This window comes from Uranotaenia lowii, chromosome 2 (assembly GCF_029784155.1).
Source record: "Uranotaenia lowii strain MFRU-FL chromosome 2, ASM2978415v1, whole genome shotgun sequence".
In the NCBI taxonomy this organism is placed as follows: Eukaryota; Metazoa; Arthropoda; class Insecta; order Diptera; family Culicidae; genus Uranotaenia; species Uranotaenia lowii.
Window position 1 is genome coordinate 427,755,914 of NC_073692.1, and position 23,364 is coordinate 427,779,277.

The window sequence follows — 23,364 nt, forward strand, 5'->3', positions numbered from 1 at the left end:
AAACGTAATCGTAAATAAGACAATAGGTAAAAATAATAATTATCTCAATTAAAATGGTGTACTTTGCTTGTTTAAATTAAAACTTGGTCTCAATTGTGTGATTTTTCTTCTTTTTAAAGTATAATTATAACATTTTTTTCACTATTTACAGTAGGTTTTTTTGCTTATGTTTTTGGGAAAACAAATTGAACAAATTTGACAAATAAGGAAGTTATAAGCGGTTGTTTGTTTGTTTCAATAAATAAAAATCTGCAAGTTTAATTAATTAAAAACATAGTAATTTTACACTATTTACAACGATTGAATTTGATTTTTTGTTTCCCAGTTCGAAAAACCCCTTAGTCGAGGTTAAACAAATGAGATTTTTTGTTTTTTTCTGTTTATAGATTTAAATTGTATATCATGTCTATCTCATGCACAATCCTTTCCATGTTTTTTTTTGTTAAATTTAAAAGAGTAGGGGCTTGTTCAAACTATCGCTTGTAGCGTGAAATTAATCAGAACTGTTTACTAACTGTTTCGCTTACAATTTTACCGTTTTTTGTTTGCTTGCATGCTTGCTTGCGTTGTTGCTACCTGATTATTTTTTGTTGATGGAAGTTGGATAATTCCACAGAATCTCGTGTGTCAAGCTAACAAATCGCACTCAGCGCAAAACTCAATCAATAGTAATAATTGTAGTAGTAGTAGTAATAGTTTTCAATTTTCTTCGCTTTTTAGTAGTACGGCAGACTCCACACTGAAACAATGGGTCCGATTGTTTGTTTGCGTGCTTGCTTCGAAAGGTTTCTTAGCATTGATTCGCTTGTTTTCTAAACTCTTTACCAGAAGTTGCCTATTTACAGAATAGTTTCCATGCCAGATTGATTTGTTTTTTTTTGTGATTTTTTTTCCTCTGATTATATAAATTAATTACTTAATTCTCTCCATACCGTTTTTTCCCCGGAGGAAATCCCAAACACAATAGACTTAATGGACAAAATGGAACTTAGCGTTTTGTTTTTTGCTTTTTTACTTTTTAACAATTAAATTCATCATCCCCACGATTTGGCTTTGGGATAGGACATCTCGCGCACGATCATCATCCTAACATTCTACGGAAATGTGTTGTTTGTGGGAGGGAATCTACTGATTTTGCTTCAGCTTTTCTTAGTCGAAACTCAAGTTCACTTTCCTGGCCAGCCAGTATATCCTCGCGAATTTTTTTAGGTAAGTTTTTTTTTTCTTTAGTAGCATTTCCATTCCTAGTAGTTTGGAAGAGAGGGGGAAAATAGAGATCCTCGTTTTTTTGTTTGTTTGTTTCATCAGCATAAATATCAATGGACACCGCCAATTTGGTGGCTTTCCGGTTATTGTTCCCCCGCCGACCTGCGTTCTTAAATGGCCTTCCTCCCCATCCTTTTCTTTTGTCTCTGGATATAAAACTCTACAAAGACGCTTCTACGGATTAATAGTTGCTCCTTACAATCAACTTTGTACACGTGTTGCGTGTTTTTTTTTACTTTGCTCGCACAGTGGGTTTTTTTCCTTTTCAAGTTTGTGTTAGTGATCTGCCTCTTTAACAGCTTGTTCGGGTTGAATTGTCTCGTTTTAAGAGAAGGGTTTACGCTTCCAATAGCACCTTGTGGATGGTGGTGGCACCGGGAGTGGAAGAGGTGGAGCGGGCTGGAGACGGAGAGGGGGATTTTTTCGAGAGGTTTAGGGGTGCATCCGTTCCTGAGGATGACGAGGATCCCGGGCCGGCGATGTCTACCTGCAGTTCCAGGAGGCGTGGTGATGGGGAGGGTGCACTCGTGTGGGATTGTGGTGATCCTAGGGTGGTGCTGCTGGCCGGAACCATTGTTGGAACGGGCGGGGAGATCGAGGTTGAGTGCGGTGACTGGAAGTAGCGAATGCTGCCGGATGAGGAGGACGACGAGGAGGTGTCGGCATTGGTGGTGGAATTGAGCGATGGGGAGGGAGTTTGCTGGCGGGTTGTTGTGATTACACTTGTTGGTCCACTTTGCCACCGGTTGGCGCCCGTAAAGGGGCATCCGTTGCTCGAAGATGAGCTGCTGGAGCTGCTCGAACTACTACTGCTGCTGCTGCTCGAGGAGGACGTGAGGGGAGACACGGAAGAGGATCGGGGACTACACACGAGCAGACCGCTTCGATATTCCGGATGACTCGAGGGGGGCTGCTGTTGTACGGCCTCACGCATGATGTAGTTCTGGATGATATCGGAACGCTTCATCTGTTCCGGGGTCATCGTGGGTTGTTCCATAAGCGATTTGGCCAGAACCGAGTGCGTGCTGGACAGGGAAGACGATTGATGGCTGATGGGTGGTGTTTCCTGCCTGTGCTGGAGCTGATGCTGATGGTTCTGATGGTGGTGATGATGCTGCTGCAGGTGATGGTGAAGGCTTTGGTGTGGTGATTGGTGCAGTGGTCGCGTTAAATGCATATGAAGCTGCGATTGTGGCTGCTGGGGAGGTGAAGGGGAGCTGCTACTGTGCGACGAAACCACCGAAGGCGATGACGATGAGGTTGAGCTGGTGGCCAACGACGAAGACGACGACGCTGATGATGAGGACGACGGCTTAGGCGAGTGTGATGATGATAGTGTGATTGAAGATGATGAGGTCGATGAGCTAGGAGCAGGTTCTGCTTCGCTTTCTCGGTGGCGCATTGCACGGAACTTTTTGTGAGGTTTGTAGGCTTCGTCCATCAGGCTGTTGGTGTCGTAGAGTGGTGGCGCCTGCAGGACTCGTTTTAGCACTGGCATGTTCTCCACGATATGTCGCTTGTCGTCCGATTGATCTTCCAGCGATGATCGAGGGCTTGAGCAAGACGATGAACCGCTGCTAATTTGCTTGTTGTCGTGCTTCTCGTTGCCGGATTCAATTCCGGAATCGGTGGGTGAATCCAGCTTCCGATAACGAACGTGATGTGTGCCAACCGAACGGATCACTGGGGTAATGGTGAGGCCATTCTGGGCTAGATGAGCTGCCCCACCAATGATGTCATCCTCAGCGGATGATCCCGAGCTGGCCCGGTGACGAATCGGGCACTGACCGGATAGTGTCGCTGCCAGCAATGGTGCCGAAGCACTCAGTGATGATGTTGAGTGTGAATAGTCAGAAGTAGTTTCAGCAGATTCAGTGCTCGAAACCGAACCCATCGGGCTCTTGGCGACATCTTCAACATTGTTGCCATCACAGCCCCAGATACTCAGAGTTGGACTCTTGGCCAGCTCTTCTTCGGCATTCCACATCTGCTGACGCAACAGCTCTTTATGTTCCGTACGGAACACAACCAACTTCTCGGTATGCAACGTACTCAACGTTCTCAGATCAGGAAGCGTCCTCAGCAATTCCTGCATAAACTCCGGCTTTTCCGGCCTGTTCTGGGAAATGATCGTCTGCAGACAACCCTTCAGTTTCGAGTACATGCGTTCGATGAGCTCGACATTACGCAGACCGGGCCGATCCGGCGTTATCAGCACGATGGCACAGAACAATCCGATTTCCGCATCCGTCAAGTTCAGCGAGTTCATCCGCTCAGCAAAGTTGAATGTCGAATCGACCAGGAAGCGTGCGTTGGCCCCATTCTGAATCGTATCCCGGCGCATCACCTGCCCATTCAGGCAGATGATCGAGTTAATCTGCGAATCGAACATGCAGATCAGCCGCACAAACAGTGCATCGAACAGACCGGCCTTCAGCAGCGTGAACTTATCATCCTGGCTCAGCAACTGGAAGCCGGGTATCATACCGGCGAAATCGATCACACCCCGGATAACGTGCGCGAACCGTTGGCTGAACTCCTGCTCCGATTGCAGTTCCGGCGCCGGGTTCAACGGACAAGCCTGCAACAAAGGGGAAAATGAAACCCGGGTTAGTAAAATATGTTTTGCTGTTGTTGTTATGCGGAAACAGCCTCGTGCGCGGTTACGACGGTTCCGTTGTTGTTTTTCACTAGTGATGTTGGAAGTTTGTAATAGATCTTAATCGTTGTTCTCCCACCGATCGTTCAACTTAGAATTAAACAATTATAATCGAAGCCCAGCTGCTTCGGAAGGTGTAATGAAATTATGATGTTTCGTTTCGTTTGATTTCCGCTTAGAGTACAATTAAATTAAGATTAATTAATAAATTACCTTTTGATTACATTTCGATGCTATCTAAAATCTGAATATCCTATGGAACCTTTATGGAACCATTATGGAACTTTGAAGGTACTCATTTATTCCTACTTTAAATTTTCCTAAAAATTGAGATGTCATGTGGCAATTCAGCAAAAAGTTGACCAAGTCAGCAACCCTGCTTCGGAGTGACGTAATTGAAAGTCCCGCGGCGAGGAAATTGTTCTCTCACCATTCAATCGTTTGGATTTGAGTAACTCACCAACACCCCTACTGCTTCTATGTGGTCATTGAAAGAACAAGAACACTCTAGCGGATAGGGGCACTCAGCAGCAGAGTTTCACGCTTCAACGACGAGACACCGCGCCGCACCGCGCGTAGTATGGGGTGCTTGTGTGAGAGAGACCATCATCGGGAAAATTGCTTCCTCATTTCGTACTCTGCTGACCTTGAAAAATTATTGATATGTGTGGATGGTTGGTTCGAGTATTTATACCACATTGGCGACGACGACGACGACGACGGTAAGGCGACGGAAAACAGGGAGGGATAAGAAGTATAGAAGACGTAAAGGAATTCTCTTCTATTTCGCAAAACTATTTTTGGTCAGCTCAAGGCCTGGACCTTGGATATTGTTGGAACGCACACGCCGCCCGGTTTTGGTTTGACGATAAGCATATGGATGTTTCGAAAATACCTACATAGTTCTGCTTAGGGTGTAGGGAACTTGACCTTTTGGAAGAGTCAACCGATTCGATAAACGATCGTAATTTTGGTCCGCTCGAGAATAACAGACAGGGAAGCGTTTGCTCGAAGGTTGCACGCGTTTACGAGTTGATTAATTATCATCAGCACGCGTAAACCGATTTCTGGTTGAGCGTTATCAAGCACGCACTTGTTCCCAGCTCTAAGCAAATTATGAAAAGATACATCACCCTGGCCTCTAGCATAATAAGCTTTGGATAAGCGAACAATACCGACGATTATTCGTCAATTCTAAATCTAATTAGCATAGAGGACAAACAGAGGAAAAGGTCTCCTCTGAGTGACTGACCGAACACCAAAATCGGTATGTGCGTGTCTCCGAGTGCGTGCGTGCGTGCGTGCGTTCGGATCGATATGACGTCGACCTCTACTGAGCGTGTGTCTTCCCTTCTTTGCCGTCTTTCGCAGCAGGTTCCATTAATCGGAACCAACGCGCGCGTCAGTTATCCTTCAAATTCTCCGCCACGTTTTCCGCGTGTTCTTGCCTTGGTTGGATCAACCACCAAGAAGCAGCCACTCTCAGAATGCTCGTTTGCCTTGTCTTTTTATTCCTATATAGAGAAGTGGCCGTTTATTTAGTTTTTTTTTCGTTTGCCATCATACTGAATACTGAAAGCAGCAGCAGCACACATCGAAATCCTCGAAACACACAGAGAGCGAGAATGCGCGGAAACGCGCCACGCCAAGGTCGACGAACTGGGTTCAAGGTTTTTCGGCAATGGCCAGCAAGCAGCAAAAGTTCTTTTCGGCCGCGTGGTTTGAGGTTGAAAAGCTTCTTCACGCAAAATTTTGCGTGTGGGCGTTTAATTTTCGTTCCTCGTCAGAGGCAGATGCCGAGAAAAAGTGGGCAGAGAGAGCTCGTTGACTCCATCTAGCTCGTCTTGGAGATTCTTCCTCGATGTACAAGATTTGACCGGGGATTTGTGACTTTTACGCAACACAATTTTTTAGAGGTCAGTAAACTTTTGACTTGCGAAGGAAGGAAAAACACGTGATTTTTTTTCCTTTTTAACAACAAATAAGATCATAGCAGGCAAACATTTTTCGATGTTTTTTTCATTAAACGAATTTTAGCCGCAAATGTCATGGGTGGCTGTGACCTTTTCCCTGTGTCACCATGTAATAAGAGTATACACACTGTAGGCTGATGGAGTAGCTTCCTAATTGCGTCGTTGTTGAAGAGTAGGTATGTATTGCGTATCAGTTAATGAACCAAGCCATGTGTCAAATGTTGTCAGCTTTGGTGTTTGCTAAAACAACACACGTGTGCCAATGTTGGTGGAGACAGCTTGTGAAGATAGATACCGAACTCGCGCGCTATCGATTTCCAATTAGAAGGGCGTTTCATTGGCGTAATTAATGATGGTGATGATAAAAAAAAAAAATTTGACTTTTATGGATTATTTGTAGGAAAATGACACTCTTCGTATGATGTAGTATTATTCTTCAGGATAGTAGCAAAATTGTTATTTTTGTATAATTGAATTGGAAGTATAGTGTAGTAATCTTTCAAGTTAAAGGATTGTGTCCATGAGTAAACTTAAAATCCAATTAATTAAGAAAGGCCTTCAAGGACCTTTGAAACTGCTCTTTTTGAGAGTCGTTTACCTATCTTACTGTTGATGGCTAAAAGCGAGTTAGTTTCAACCTTTCAAATCGGTTTATCACCTGTTCTCCTAATGACTATAAAAAGACAACATTCTAAATAGAACTCAAACAGCGATTACCTAACCTTAAAAATCGTAATCCGAATCGAATTTCAAGGTTCAATACCTGAGAAACTAGTGTTAAAAGTTCAGATACACTAACTTAATTTGTGGTAGGTGCATTCGGTGTAGTCTAACGTAATTGACCCCCAAACGCTCATTTCCGTAGCCGGTTTGCGGAGAACGCGGCGTCAGAACTCGAGGTCGACATCTAACAGCAGCATACTAGTATAACGCGAGTGATCGCGTTCAGCCGCCGCCATTCGACCGATCTTGAACCCTCCCGTGAACGAACGAGTTTGTGAGCAAGCAAACAAACTTCTGGTTGACATTCACAAAACCTGAAGCCAGGTGGTAGAGGTAGCGGAAGGTTGGCATCGACGCCGTTTACGACGTCACAGACGGACGGCAACAATCTTCGAATTTTACGATAGTTGCTATTCTGATAGGTCTATTAGTAGTAGGCTGTGTGTTTGTTTAAAAAATTTAACTTCTCTTCTTGTGCGAGAGTGTGTTGGGGTTTGTATTTATCTTGTTTTTGTTGCTCAAACTCGTCGCCGAGCAATAACAACAACAACGCCGTCTAAAGCAGCCCCAAACCAACCATTCAACATGCACTTCAAGGTTCTATAACCGTATATTCTAGCTCGCGTTCAAATTCGTTTCCGCATTATCTGTCTGGTTGTTTTTTTGCCCTGCCAAACAGGCAAGCCGGCGGCTGCTAACTTGTTTGGTTAAGGTAGAGCGCGGTTCAGTTTTATTACTCTACTGATGCACTCAGCGCTCGTGCCGACAACATCAGCAGCACCAACAAGAACAACAACAAAAGACTCGTTGCAAATCGCAGTAACCGAGTGCACGTGGAGCGCATTCCGCACTCCTGCCTTCCCTTGGAAACGTGTTGTTACTGTTCTCGTCGTCTCACTAACTTCCCTATTTGTTCCGTCCGTCCACAGAAACACGCATCCGTTGCTAGTGACGCACAACGCTCCAGCAACTTTGCTTGCTCAGAGTAGTAGTTTGCATCGCAATTCCCTACTAGCTATAAAAGTACTAACTAAGCAAGCTGTGGCAGCCAGGCGAATGTTTGTTACTGTTACTAAGTATCGACTTCCGCGATTCTCAGAAATAACTGCCAATCACGCGTTACTGTAGAACGAACCCCGGAGATTTCTTGTTGAATAGTTTTGCCCCGCGTTGCTACGTCGTTGCCGCCGCCATCTTCAAGGTCAATGTCGAATGCGGTGTGTTGTTCCCGTATTCGAATCGAGAATTTCGTTGTAAAATCAACCTCTCCCCCTTTCGGCTACTAATACCAAGTAGTAGGACTAACGCTCGACCGCTCTAGCTAGACTCTACTTTACTACCACATTCGAACGGCCTCACGTACCATTGGTAGTAAGCAATGACACTCAGCAACAGAGCTACTGATGTTGTCTCGCCTCGTGTCAGGGCGACGATAAAATAAGAAGGGTAAAAAAAACATTTAAACTGTGTTCTGGACTGGACGACCATCGACGATGGCGAAGACGAAGGCAACGGCGACAACGAATGTCAGGAACAAACGAGCGATAAACTTGAACGCAGATTCACCACACCACACCAGACGACGCTGCCGTCGCCGCTGCTGACCTTGAAAACAATTTTTCGCAAATGGGCGATAATATTGTCCCCTCATCCCCTTCTCTCCCATATTCGAACTATCTGGCAGTGCCTACTCTGTTGAGCGAGCGAGCTGTCGGTGGTAATTGAAGTGTTTGAGCGCTTACTTACTTACTAAAAATATATATGTAGGGGAAAGTGTTCCTAAATGCGCATGTTAGGTAATATGCGCATACAGCCGATTGACGATATGGCTAGAGATTCATCATATCTAATCAGTGCAGTTTGAGGGTAATACGCTTTTAACATATGGCATGAAAAAATTAAATTGTTATATAAAGTCGAAAAAATTTAAAAATTCAAACAAGATTTTTGTCAGTTTTGATATAATATATTGAATTTTAATTATCGTGCGTACAGATTCTGTGAACGAAAATTTTAATGGTTTTTCTTTCTAATTCATCTGGAAATCGGAAATTCAACAAATTGAAGCTTTTGGCAAAGTTGTAGATGATAAGATGTTGGAATACGAGGCAGGTTCTGAATGCCCATATCAAGGCAGGTTAAATGCCTATATCTAGAAAAATAGATTATTCTTATAAATTTTTTACTTCATATCATTTAAACATTAAATCTACGCTCAAATCACGATCTTACAGCGAAAAAAGAAGAACTTCATACTGATCCGATAAAAATACAATATGAACAAAATTTTACCATGAAATATGGCCATATGGCATACTTAACTATGTTCCATGCAAAAGAACTAGTGATGTAAAAAATTTCACCAAAATTTCAGCCTTGACGTATGCCTAACATCCGTTTCTACCATTTTCAATTGAATAATTTTCAAAAAAATGCGAGTGTAAATGAAATATAGCTTAAAACATAAATATGCGCATTTAGCCCGACGGGTTCGGATATCGGCTATTTTGACTTCTTTTATTATAAAATTATTTTCACAAAAACTGTAAGAGATTTTAACAGAAAAATTGCTCTTACGTATAGAAAACAGATGTCCGCTCATGTGCATATAGTTTTCAGGCTCCTATCTATCGGAATATGGGAGAAAATGAGTGTTTTCCTTAATATGCGCATATTACCCGCCTCTCCCCTACTATCTGACCACAATGTTGCGGCTCAGAGATTTCCGAAGTATTTATACAGAAATAGTATTCCTGAATTGAATAAATACTAGGTATCTTTACTTTGTTAAGGGTTTTAAAACTGGTTTAAGAGTGGAAGACATATATTCAATAAATTTTTGTTCATATAAACGAAAATGTTAAAACAACCCTTATGAGATATTTTTTTTGTGAAAGTTAATTTTTTTTTTCGAAAAAATGAACTATTTTTTTTAAACAAAATAACCAATTTACAAATTTACAAAACCATGTAAGCCAATTTTGGAACCGTGAAACTATTTAAGTAAAAGTGTTCCCCTTGCGTTCTTTTGTTTGGGAAGAATGACAGCTCGCTGTTAAATTCATTTAAAAAAAATTACGTTCTTTTGATATTTGATTATAATCTGTTTTATTCTGTAGCGTAATTTTGGTATTCAAACTGCATTTGAATGTTTTTACATACATACTTGGCCAGAAATTAAAATACGAAACATCGAAAACAATCGAATCGGTTTTCTATTGAGAAATAGCACATGCAAAATTCAGAAACAGATCAATTTTGAAGTTTAGATACTCGAAAGCTACCTTTGTCTTTTGTTAAAGGTTTTTCCAAGGAATTTTTACCGTAATTTTCTATTTATGAAGTTGTACGAAAATACAGAAGTTTTTATGCATTAAGTATCAAAGGATGAAATTTCCTCATAGCGTATCTCGGAATCGTTCAGGCTAAATGTTGTTTTTTCTTTAAACATTATTTGAGAAAGAGCGGTAACAGTTGCAGTGACTCAACGTTTGAAATAGTTCAATAGAAGAAAGAAGGTTTAGGTACATAGGTGTTACTTCAGTTTTAAAAATAATGAAACCTTCAATATTCACTATTTTTGCAATGACTGAGAAATCAAAACTTAACAATGCGCGCAATATGCCGGTAACGAAAAAATTAGCTGTTTGTTTTCAGTTCGCTTTAATTTTTAACACCTTATTAAATTCAATTTTTTATCACAGAAAATTTAATTGTAAAGCATGCTATCATTTGGATCTCACTTTTCTGCTCTGTCATAATAAATGAAGCCATAATGATGCCTTGTTTATTATGAGATGATGCCAAAGTGCTTTCGTTTTGGTTTCAATGCCTTATTGAGGTGTTGGTTAGGCATCATCTTTCGACATATTCATGCTTAAATGAAAACTAATTTTGCCATCAAGAAAATTACGATACCTAATTATGCATCCTATCTAATTTTGATGACTGTTTGCTATCAATTAAGGCATGAAAGTCTGCTCGGGAGTGTTTTTAGTAACACCCATTTTTTTTGTTTCGGTTATAGTTGTTTTAACATCTTTGTTTCATTAGCGAATTCATTCTCATTTGATAAGCGGTGGCATTTGCAGTGACATAACGATTTTCAATGCAAAATAATGACTTTTAAATGCCGAATTTCATATCAATAACCTTTGATTTATTTATTTTTTCAATGAAAAAATCACCAAATACTGTGATGGCGCTGAGCTAATTTATAATCCATTTTATTTTAATATTTCATTTTTAAACGAATTTTTTAGTACCAAAATTCCAAATAATAATATTAAAAACATCAAATAAAAGATTTTTTCATATGGGAACATTTAGTAGCGAAAATGTCTTTATGAGGGAACATTTAAGAACAGATAATCTCATCTTTTCACAAAGTATGTTGATTGAAAATATGAAATTTCAAAAGAAACCAATTGAAAATAATTTCAATTTTGAGAATCTGATCTTGAATCAGAAAATTTAAATCTATTGAGGCAAATGAATTTTTAAAGGCTAGACACGAGGGTTTAAACGTGAAATGTCGAAATATTCAAACTGAATCAAAAGTTCATTATTTTTGTTGAAATTGAAAATGGAAGTTAGAAAATGTCTATTTGAAATTTTCTAACAGAACTAAAGTTTTAGCAATAGTTTTTAGATTTTATTTGTAACATTCACCTTATCTAGCTCGGAACGAATTTCGAACAATTTTTTTTAACTGAGATTTTTCAGCCACCTTCAATGTTCTGAATTTGGTATCCAAAAAAACTCTGAAATAAAGCTTAGTTCTTTTAGAAATGGGACAGTTACAAATGCGTGTATCTCAAAAACCATTCGTTTGAACGAAATACTTTCTATGAAGAAAATGAAGGTAATGTTATGATATTTCATGAAAAAATTTGAAAAAAAATATTTACCGTTTTTTGTTTAAAAAATTTCTACTTTATTCTTGGTATCTCCCATTGGCCGGCGCACACTTTTTTCAGTCATGGTATTGATCAGTTTCTTCAACTTATACTTCATAAAATCTATATTTTAGGTGGCTTCACCCTCTTTCTTCAATTTCTGATACTTTTCGGTCCAATACTTCTCTTTGAAAAAAAAACTGGAAGCATTTTAGTGGAAACAGTTGTTTCGAAATGAACAAATTTGAGTATTTTTGAGCACATTTTTGAAAGTTTTTTTTCGGTATCGGTTTTACAGCTTAAGAGATTTGGAACTATCAAAAAATGGTTGTTTGAGGTTGGATTTCAATGAGTAATCGCTAGGCAACACTTTCAGCTTATCGGAGAAAATTGTTTTGGACATTTCAGCGATCTACCCTTAGTTTTTCGTTTATTGAAAAATAAAAATGCTGGTATGAGACTTGGCTTCCTTGATGACCTTTAACCGTAGTTGCCGATCATGTGCTTCACTCCAATGCTTGATTTGAACTTTCGGGACATTATTGACAGTGTTTGCATATTTATTCACCACAAAAACTCAGTAATTCTTTGAATAATCAACGGTTTTGTCAGCTATCAATTTGATAATGACGAATTTTCAAGGAAACTGTGCAAAATTATTTTTTTCTTTTTCTCTTGCATCGTACATATCTCAAAAACGCGTAAATTTTAAATTTTGAAAAAAATAGGTCGAATAATACTTTTTATAGGCAACAAAATGCTGTCAAAATTTTTAATATCCAATATCTAGTTAACGAGCTATTAGCAAATGAAAGTGTCCCATTTCTAAAAGAACTAAGCTTTAGTATCTTCCTTATGATTATCCAATAACTAATAACACTAGTTTACAGCATTTTGAACTTAGTTTACTTAAGGTAATTTTAAATGTGAATTCGGGCGCTGAATCCCAAAATAAAATTCAAAAAAATCTTAGTAGAACAGTTTTTGAGTTATGCTCTAAATACGAAATTTTGTAAAAACAAAAAAGTACTTGTACTTAGATTGAAATATCTCGGACTGCATGGCAGTAATTTGATGTATCTTTTTCGCATATTAAAGGTGAACAAATTTGCTATCGATCACCTGAACTGATGATGCGCAAAAATGGTGTTCAGATGATCGATAGCAAATTTGTTCACCTTTAATATGTAAAAAAGAGACATCAAATTACTGTTATGCAGTCCGAGATATTTTAATCTAAGTACAAGTACTTTTTTTTTATTTTTCCACAATTTCATATTTGGAGCATAACTCAAAAACTGTTCTACTAAGATTTTTTTCGAATTTCATTTTGGGATTCAGCGCCCGAGTTTACATTAAAAATATAGGCCGGTCAATGAAGTTCACGATTTTTAAAAAATTTGTAAACTAGTGTAATTAATCAGGTTTAAGCAAGTATAATGCACTAAGTATATATTTTGTTTATAATTTACTTACATACTTAGGAAGTTTTTATCAAATTGAGAACATTGAAGTAAAGTCTTTCTTTTTTTAATTCCAATTAGCATATCTGTCAATTTAACATTGAACTCGGAATTAAGTTCAATTAATGTTTTAATTGAGATGTCCAGGTTATAAAAATCATTATTTCTAAATAAGTGAAATCACTATACTTTGACCAACAGAGTAACAAATTTCTGGGAAAATTTTAAATTTCATCGAAAAAAAAATCTTGAACATTTAGGTCGTCTTGAAACGTGTTATTTACAATCTTACTAATACTAACCCCCGGAATTATCAATACCTAATTGATCAAAATTTGTATAATTTTTAGGAAGTTTTCGAGCAAAATTGCGTTGTATTCGTTAGAAACAATACATTTGTGTTGTCGATATTTTCACTTTTTTTAAATTTTCATCTCAAATTTCAGGAAATCAATAGTAATGATTCTGAACAACTGTAAATTGAAAATTATTCAATCATTCCTTAAGTTTTTGATCAAGGTCTTCCTTCCATTTAATTGAGACCATTTTACGATACATGGTAAAGGCTCTTGCTTTATTTTAGAAAAATCTGTTTTTTTTACAATAAAAATAAAATGGAAAACGATTGAATTTATTTGAATTTCAAGCGGTGACTTGAATTCAAATCTCAAAAAATTTTATAATTTATTTTCATTTTGTTTTTTTTTTATGCATGGAATATCAAACTAACTTCTCCTGGATACATATGATATTCATCAAGGTAGCAATATTCAGTTTAAAAAAAAAGTAGCTTAGGGATACCTATAATCCGCACAATGAGCACACTTACCAGGGTTGGCATCGAGAAGGAGGGACAGTCGCGGGCTCGCTGCCGCATCGAGGTCACCTTTTCGCGGGTGAACTCGCACGTGTCCATGTGGGCGCGCACCACGGCGGCCAGCAACCTCGGCTGATCGTCCAGCTCCGACGCTAGCGCCCGCTGATTTCCGCGGTTCTGAGTGCTCTGCTGCATCGCCGCGAGGATGCGCGCCTTTTCCCGCTTCGGCACCCGGCCAAATCTGACCGCTGCAATGAGAAGAAGAAGAAATACATTAGCCATTGAATGAATTTGATTCACGTTCTGTGAAGGCGATCACCTCACATGCTCATCTACTACTGTGAGGCGAAGGATGACCTACTTCCCCGACCCCCATGAAACTGAAAAGAGTGAATGAGTAGTATGTGGTAGTAGTCCATGACCCCGCGGCAGCCCCGAAAAGTATAGTGCACCTGATCGAGGCTTTGGCAGTAGGCTTTGACCGTCTCCTTCGTCAGCTTAATGACTCATTTAAGAAGCAACCTTTGCTGGAAGAATTCGGCGCTGCTACGTTCAATGGTTAATGGCAACAGACGACGACGACGACGAGTAGGAAGCCATCGCAATAGTGAAAGGGTTAACCCTGTTCGTGTTTTTTTTTTCGCTGAGTGTGTTCTTGTTGATTTTTTTTTGTCGGTATTCTTCCTCTGTGTCTACAACTTTAGGCCGGCGTTCTTGAAACCGCGCTACCGCAGACAGGTCGCAGCAATCGGAAGCGTCCTCCAACCCAAACGACAAACACAGAAGTTTTAAAAGCTCGAAACAGAGAGAACGTGCGGCGAAGGATTTAGCGCGGCCTTCCATTGAGCTAACCTAGCCGGCTTATGTCGCACACCTTTCGAGTAGCTTGAAACTTGAAAGATGGTCAGATCCGCGGATCGCTTTGAATGCAATGACACCCCGCCAAACAGACAGCGAAGCAAAGTCAGGTAAAAAAAAAACGATCAACCATAATAATGCCAAGAGGTCGCCTTATTTTCTGATGGTGCGCTCTTTATAACCTAGTTAAGTCAGTTCCGTGTCAATCCACAAGAGACCAACAAGGCGACCGGGCGTGAAAGCTCACTATGACCAACTAAATGAGACTACTACCCCAAGCAGCAGCTTAAGGTGAACGTGGTTGGGAGCGTAGGTTGAACGACCCCCAGCGAAGGTTCGCGCGCATGAGGTTTCCCGAAAGTCTGTGACTGCTGGCCGCCGAAAGTCTGGTTTAATGACCTTCTCAGCGCGGTTTGGTTTTCACTTTTTTTCTCCCACCAGACAACTACCTAGCGATCGACTGCAGGAAGTTGGCTGGAATTTTCGGCCATTTCTCACTCCGTGCACCAGACCTAGACACCGAGCGACCAGTACAATTCAACCTCGGGGCCAATCATCTTCCCGTCTGCATTGATCACAGCGCGTGAAATGAGCCGAGAAGGAAGACGACGGGGGGATCTTGAAATTCACTTTCTTTTATCGGCTCGCGCGAACGAACGACGAGCCCCCCTTTAAAATGGAGTCAAACGAGGGTGCAAGTGAAAAGTGAAAAGACGCTAGCCTAAAATAAGCCATCGCTCCAATCAGACGCTGCATAGACATTGGTAGGAAGGTAGGTAGGAGTAGGACAAACATGCAAAAGAAGCACATGAAGACTCCTCGACGTGAGGCGAGCGAGGAGAAAGAAGGCAGAGACAGAGACAGAGAGCCGGGAGTAAAAATAAATTGTAAAGAAAAAGTGTGTTACTTTCACGCGCCGCAGCTGATGCGATGCGCGCGCGCTCGCTTGCTGTTTGTGTTCACGACAAAGCACGCAGAGAAAGGTGGCGAGTGGCGGTGAAAGAACGGGGAACTCGTGATGCGAGAAAATGAAAACAAGCCAGCAAAGCACATGGTCGGCTGGCGCACAACTAGGCGGTTGTAGGCATTGGAAAAAGTTGAAATTCGGAACTGGCTCCCCGGCAATTGCCGGAAGAAAGCAGGCGACTATCAAGACGACTAAGACGACGACGGATTGATGTGGTGCGCAAAGTGAAACGGAGCTTGTGCATACTATACTAATGGAGAAATTACAAACAGCACCGCGTGCGCTCGCGTTGGCGATCGTTTGCAGCGCGTTTTCGAAGAGAAAGGGGGGGCTAGCTGCATCTGAAAGCGCAATAGATAGTTTTTGGCCTTTATTTTGAGCCACGCGCACGCACTCGCTATTAGAGCGCGGGTTTCCCTCTGGTTGTGATTGAACGAAGGCGAGAGTGGTTTTCCCGGTTGTTGTTTCACTTTCGTTGGAGCCCCCCTCTTCTGGAAGGAAAATGTGTCGATCTCCGGTTAAACTAAGCCGAGGTGATCAATTGCAAATATCGCTTAATTGTTCCCACGTTTTCAAAACAGTTTCTTTCGACATTTGAATTAAAATGGGAACAAAGTAGGCTGACGCTCCCCTGGAAAGATAATGATCAAACCCTTCAACTGTCAGCATTACCATGACAACGCAACAATTTTAATGAGAGTAAAACACCCGGTTTAGTGCGTACTTATTCTCGAGTGTGCGTTTTTGAAAGTCGCCAAGCTTTCACCCACTGGCACTGCCGTTTGTTGTAGGAGGGTAGGTCCTGAGCTCATCATCGTCCATGTTGTTTGTCAACCATTCCTTTTTTGCACAAACGAACGACCGGAGCTTTGCATTGCAGGAAGCCGCCGCCGGTGCCACTCGAGCTGCTACTGCTGGGGAGTCAGTCGAAAGTCAAGGTCAAAGATCACAACTACCTGCTCACACACAGTCAAGCACACTCAAAAGGACAGTAAGCGCCACCCTGTGAGTGTCCCCACCCCAAATTCCATTCAACTCTCATGAAGGGGCCGAAAAGGTCAAGTAACATTGTTGGCAGGATGTGCGTTCCCTGTGTATAGGGTAAAACCCGGAAAGTCAATTCGGCTCAGCGGCAAAGTAGCTCTTGAACTTGAAGAGTTCAGGTTCATGTAATGCTAAAAAAACACCTTGGAAAAAGTTTTTTCAAGGCAATTTTCATGGTTTCAACCTACGGGCATTATGGTAGGAAACGACTCCCTTCAGGATTCCTTTCAGTATCGGCAGCTCTTCACTCATTTTTGTTTCTGTTTGGGATTTTTTTTCTTCTAAAAGATTGGAACTATTTTTCTTTGGTACAAGTTTCACTGATGATAAATATTTCGTTTTCTTTACGAATCTCTTCTTCCGTCGTGCCCTCGCACTAATAAACACTTAATAGGATTATGTTGACCACTTTGTGCTTTTCATATTGTTTCACTTGGAAATTGATTTTCACCGGAGGAGCCACCTTCGCTAAATTGCGTTTCCAATTCCTCCGATCCATTCAGTGGCGCAAATCGGCGATGGTGATGAACGATGTTGTTGTTGATGATGGTGATGCTGATGATGCTGCTGCTACAGTTTTGGTCTGGCTTGGAGATTTATGCGGCACACTCTCTAGTCTCCCAGTAACCCATTGCTGGCTGGCTGTTTGGTCGGTTGGAAATCAAAGCACACTTTCACTAGCAAAATGCCAGCCTACCTTGTTGTTTTCACTGCTCTGCTTTTCCCCCATGCATCGCACAGTACTCTCTCTTCGAAATCGTTGATAGCAGAGCGTTCCACTGTAGCTGCTTCTTTTAACATTGGCGACCGTGTCGCATTTTGTAGATGGGTATTTTCAATTACAATCTCACTAATCACAGCAAGCCTGGAAACACGATTTCATCCGTGGAATCACGTTTTGCTTCAACTTTTTTTTCGCCTCTTCAACTGCAAGCTTTTCTTATCTAGAGCAAACAGGGATTCGCGTGCGGCGTTACAGCGCGGATTGAGATCACACAATTTTTTTTTGGTTTCAAGCTTTGTACCCCAAGTTGACAAAAAAGGATATCACACACAATTCCCTTCGGTAGCGAACAAACACAAACAAACAAGCAAGCGATCGACAGGTCGATCGATATCGATAGATCACGGCGGCACCTTACGACGCGGTCACGTTTTCAACGAATTTCAACGGATCACACACAACTTGCAAAAGCGCTCTACTGCTGCCAAGAGCGACTGCTGAAATGCGAACTCCACCATAAGCGGAGTAACTGTAAAGCTCTGGCTATAGTGTTGCCTTTTTCGAACTGACTGCCACCCATCGGTTGTGACGGCGTCGTCGTCGTCGTCGTTGGAGCCTACACGACGATACAACACTCAAACCACTCACGACATCGATTGCTTGAATAGTGTATGACGGCGGAAAACTATGGGAACCCTTCACACTACCCACGTCGAGTAACTCATCGGAATTCTACGATTCAGCTGAAACTAACTAAAAAGCGAACGAACTTCCCAACGACAATCTAGCACGCGATGTAAACGAACCTCCTTCAAACGAAGAAAGAGGATGATGCGACGCAGTTAGTTCCCTAGTTTTGTCTCTAGTCGATCGTTGGCGTAGATCAGGGCGAAACCCGCGCTGAACTGAACTAGCGTGCTCAATGATTATAGTACGAATGACCCGGCCCCAAAGTTCGTTGAAACGCCGACCCTCATCTATCATATTAGAGGAAGAGGATACAACTGATACCAACCAACCAACGATGATATCCAGAGACACTCATCGGCGCGGTGGTGTCGAAGAACTCGCCACCATTCCCGATGATAAAAAAAATACCTATAGAAACAGGGCCGTCAGAGAACGAGGAGGATGAGTGAGCAAGCACGTTCGCGCGCACACATTTTTGCGCATTCATTCCTGGAGCATGCTATGAAGCGGGAAGCGAAGATGAGGATGCAAAGGGAAAGAACACGCCAGCAGCAGTCGTTATAGTTGGCCTTGAACTTATCCGGATTGAATGTTGGTGGCGGTGGCCTAACATCCGAGCATAGATATTTAGATAGCTCGTATGTGTTGTAGGGAGTGTATGTTTCTCCAGCGTTTTTCCTCTCCGAAATACTGATGCCACCACACCAATTCCGAGCACATACACTCGTTAGCGCTTGCTGTTTAAGGTTGATAGCATTTGATAGGGATAGCAGGATGAGTGGTTTATTTTTAAACACTCAAGCCCGGCTACTTTGATCTTGATTCGAAAATCAATTATTTGAATCATCCCCGGAAGTTTTTTTTCTCGTAAAATGAAAAAAAAATCCAAGAACTCTTTAAAATCAAGGCAAAAGAAACATTGCATTGGTTTGTCAAAAACTTCCTCGAGCCTCCGCAGCCGCAGCGGTCATCAAGGTGTATCGACACCGACCGCGTTTGAAAAGAAGCGCGCACAGAACGGAGCGAGGAAAAAAGCCGAAGGGACGAAAGCGGGGGATGAGGTAAGGTGACGGGGGGTTGTCCTTGACTCTTGATAACCTTGATTCACCCCCTATATTTGTATCATGTTTTTGTTCGCTCAATTTGTTCGTTCCGTCCGTACCTATCTACCTATATTAACGAACGAGAAAACGTAAATTTGAGCGTAGGCGTCTTCGTCGTCGGTTCGAAGCTCCCCGGTCAACGTTGTCGTCGCTGAAGCCGTATTTGTGAGTGCCACCCCCTTTGAGTGGTTTGCCGGAACTCATCGCCCAATTGCAGCATAAGCGGGCGAAAAATAAAACATGGCTACCGTCAAAAGCTTCCAACTCTTGATCGAACTTTTATGCGAAAAGCTTGACCCGGTCAACTAGATTGAGCTTTTCGAGCACTTTGAAGTCGGTGAGTGAGCTGAGCGCTCTCTCAAATTTGGAGAGCCAGAGTTGGTGTCGGTCGGAGTAAGAAGGTCGCTCAATCGAGCTCGAAAGCTTGAACTTTTCGATTCTACCCCCCTTCCTTGGCAAATGTTTTGTGCTGAAAGTAGAACGTTCTACTCGGTTGAACTTTTCGAGCCTTGTTGTATTGCTTTGCTGTGATGTTCAAGTGCGGGTGGGGTGTTTTTGATGATGATGATGATGACGATGGTCGACTCAGCTGAGTTCGTTGACTTTTGTGTTGATGGGCTTCTACCGACAGTAGGTTAGAATCGAGGTTGCTCTCCCCCTTAGTATTTCGTTTTCACGTTTGCGAGCTCTTATTGTTTGTAGTTTTGATTATCAGATTTGTTTTTTATTTACTTCAACGAATATCGACACAAGTGATGTGAAAAAGGGATGGAAATTATAAAAATAATTGGCGGCACGGCTCGGTTGAATGAATTTTGTTGGTCATTGAACGAGCAACCGGATGAGGTTTTTGTGGGCTTGACTTTTTCTGAATGATTTTGAGGTGTGGTTGAACTTCTGAATGTGATTGTGAGGAAAGTATTATTTTGGTCAACTTTAGAAGATTAATTGAATAATCAAGTTTGTATCGCTCGAAAAAAGTAGGCGATTAAGTTTAGATCAGAATCAACATACGAATTCTGGCGCATTTTTGTTCCTGAAAATTAAGCCAAATTAGGGCCGCAAACAATTTTTCGAACTTACTCGAAAATCAAACAGTATGTTGTATCAGTAGATATGCAACAACCAAAGTATGATTCACTTTTTTTTATCATCAAATGAGTTTGAGTGTGCAATACTTCGTGTGCCATTACATCTAATTTGTCCTTTCTATCCCAACTAAGCCCAACATTTCAAATGGCTGATGAGGGGGATAAACAATATTAATTTCTAGGATCTACTAAATGGTAACTTATTAGGAGTATAACCCACCAAATAAGTAAAAAAAATGTTTTCTACCGACTGAACATGAAAGTTGATATAATTTTAACATATGTCGACTTGCTAAAAAGTCGACATGCATCGCTTATCCTTCCCGCTTATTGTTTTGAATCGAATCCGCCAGGAATGATCCCAGTGGTTGTGTAACCAGAAATCGGTACAATTTATGTCTATTGCTAATTAGCGAATTTCCAAATCGATATCTAATGTTTCTCTCCTCTGTCGGGGTGTGACGTTAGGATTACGAAATCTTTCACACGCGCATTAAATGGCACTCAACAGCAGCGAAATAGTCGTGGACTATTGCATGGCTATCGGTTGACTCAACGCGCCATGAATATCCAATTCGACGATGTCCACTCGGTTTTGGGACTGCTGCCGTCTTCAATCGATAGTGAGAGTGGTTCCGGTTACCACCAACAGTAGACAAACACGAAAGCACGCACGGATTGGAAAATGTAGGCCACTTTTCTACCCCCACGTCTCCCTTCTTCTGAATCTTCTCAACCAGTAACCGGTAGCGCTCGAAGTTGCCGCCAACATATCCGAAGCAGCGCTTTTGGAATGTTTCCAGCTACCTATACTTTTTATCCAATTTAAGAGGGGTACGCGAAAAAAATAGCATGTCTATGACCTCCGGCGGCTTCGCGTTCGTTGACTCGTCGTCGTCGCCGCCGTCGCAAACGTAACACTTTCCATTTCGTTGTGAATCGGAGGTAAATCTCACTTTCTACGAGGTAGCCGAGCTTCGAAGCAGCTCGATCGAAACTCCTTCGGCCAGTCTACAACAGGCTTTACATAAACGTTACTGCTGCCGAAGAGTTCGTTCAACTTTTCCGATCCACCATCTTTGCAAACAGCTCACGATCGTTCGTTATTACAATAAGAAACCACCCAACCAACCAACCAAGCATTCGGAAATTCACTTTCACCCAATTGTGATTGCTTTTGCGAGTCTGTTACTCTTTATTGGTATCAAATCGAACGAAACAATGGTCGAGTAAAAAAAAAGAAGTTTGGTTTTCTTTAGAGGGAATTTACCCACTTCTCAAAAAAGACAAACTCCAATCGCAGTAGGCTTTCATTCGTTCGGTCTTGGGAAGTGATTTCGAGACAAAAAGTGAATCATAAAGCGCAGGAAGGCATGGACTGCTTTGATCCGCATAACATTAACAGTGCGCTGTGGCGCGGTTCGGTGTTTTATGGGGAATCGAAAGCTGGTGCCGTACACCACACATTAATGAGCTTCATTTCTCACTGATTACCTCCTCAAAGAAAGTTGGGTTTGTTGGTAGTTTTGTTGGTAGATTTGGAGTAGCTTCGGGGTTGGTTTCACTATCGCGCCAATGAAATAACGTTTTTTTTTATTGCGTTACGACAACGACCACGAGTGTTTGTTTGTTTGTTTGTGTAATTGATGTGATTATGATATGAATTTTATTGTTTTATTTGGATTGCCAACATTGTTTCACTGGAAGTGGATTGGAGAAACAGGTTGAGATGTTTACGTTAACTTTCATCTTTTTCTCCCCTACAATTTCGATTGCCTTTTGTTTGTTCGCTTATTGGATTTCATTTGTTGTTATTTAGTTCCGCTGTGGCTCACGATTGTTTTGAGTCATTGAAGTTTTTTGGAAAATATTTTTGCCATAAAATTATCAGCAACGAACAAAGTAAAAATCTTATCAATCTTCCTTGGTTACGTAAGAAGACCGTATTTCACCAGAAAGATTAAGCGCATGACCTAGTTCGGTATCGGTCAGCTTTTTGCAAACAATTCCGGGAACGGGCGAGTTCATTGCCCTGCAAGTCGGGCAAAGTGATCTGACCTACACTTCACGTCGGTTTGTTCGTACACACACCCGAACGATGTACGATGATGATGATGAGTCTGGGTCGGGAAAATTCGGGCCAAAAGTGCCACTGAAATAGACACGACGACGCGACGGGGTATCCGGAAAAGCAGTAAAATCACTGAGCTAATTAGGCCCGTTTTCTCCCTCTCTTTCATTCCTGTCATCATCGTCATCGTCATCAGAATCGCCATCATCACGGTCAATGATTGTTGCATAAAATGACGACGCTGATTGTGATGATAATGAGCGAAGGCATGACATGCTTCGATCGTAAGCATACATGGGAACGAACGAGTCTCGGCCGAGTACCGTTTTCGTTCTTCTGTTGTGTAGAACGAACGACGATAAGAATGCTTCGAGCACAATAGAAGATGAGCATGAGAACGAACGTATGCCTACACATGAACATATGAACAATCGCTCGTTGACCTACAAACAAGCGAAGAACGAACCGGGGTGAATAACCTTTGCAAGCGAATAGTCGAGGAGTCGAGGCAATCCCACGGTAGCTCTCTCTCGCTCGCTCGTCGTAGTCATCGTTTTGTATCTGATTATACCGACCGACTACTATACTAAATACTATCATCATCAGCCGTCGCCGCTGCTAGTTAGCAGCTAGCTGGCTAGCAGCAGCAGTAGGCCCTGGTAATGGTGCCGCGAGCAGCTAGTACACATCCATAGTAGGCCGGCAAAGCAGAGGTGAAATGAAAAGTGAAAACGGCTGCCATTGCTGCCTACTGCTCGCCTGCTTTGAGTAGAGGAGGCAAAGTTCGTTAACCTCAGCCGTGATTCTCGGTCGCTCTCTTTCTCTCGTCCATCGGCGGTGCTGCAGATTTGATCTATCTCTCATTCTCACGCACTCGAATTCCAGAGCTACGATTCTCGGGTTGGAGTAGGCTTTGAAGCCCGGGGGTCTAGAGAGGCCCTTGGTGTAATAATGTATGCTGGGAAAATTGGTGCCCCCCACCCAAAAAAAAACAGATATTTGACCTAACTAAAGTTA

At 41.8% G+C, this 23,364-nt stretch overlaps 1 protein-coding gene across 3 annotated transcripts in view; it reads right to left on the reverse strand.

The window, feature by feature from the left end:
- Nucleotides 1-1,132: 1,132 nt before the first annotated feature.
- The window catches only part of LOC129749726 (ecdysone-inducible protein E75-like), a 172,188-nt gene continuing 149,956 nt past the window's right edge, over nt 1,133-23,364 (reverse strand). For all 3 annotated transcript variants that reach the window (XM_055744779.1, XM_055744781.1, XM_055744780.1), the window contains 2 exons: nt 13,812-14,047; nt 1,133-3,847 (listed from right to left, as the gene is read on the reverse strand). In XM_055744779.1, the coding sequence (XP_055600754.1) occupies nt 1,604-3,847; nt 13,812-14,047 (2,480 nt within the window). In that variant the 3' untranslated portion in view covers nt 1,133-1,603. The remainder of the gene's footprint in view (nt 3,848-13,811; nt 14,048-23,364) is intronic.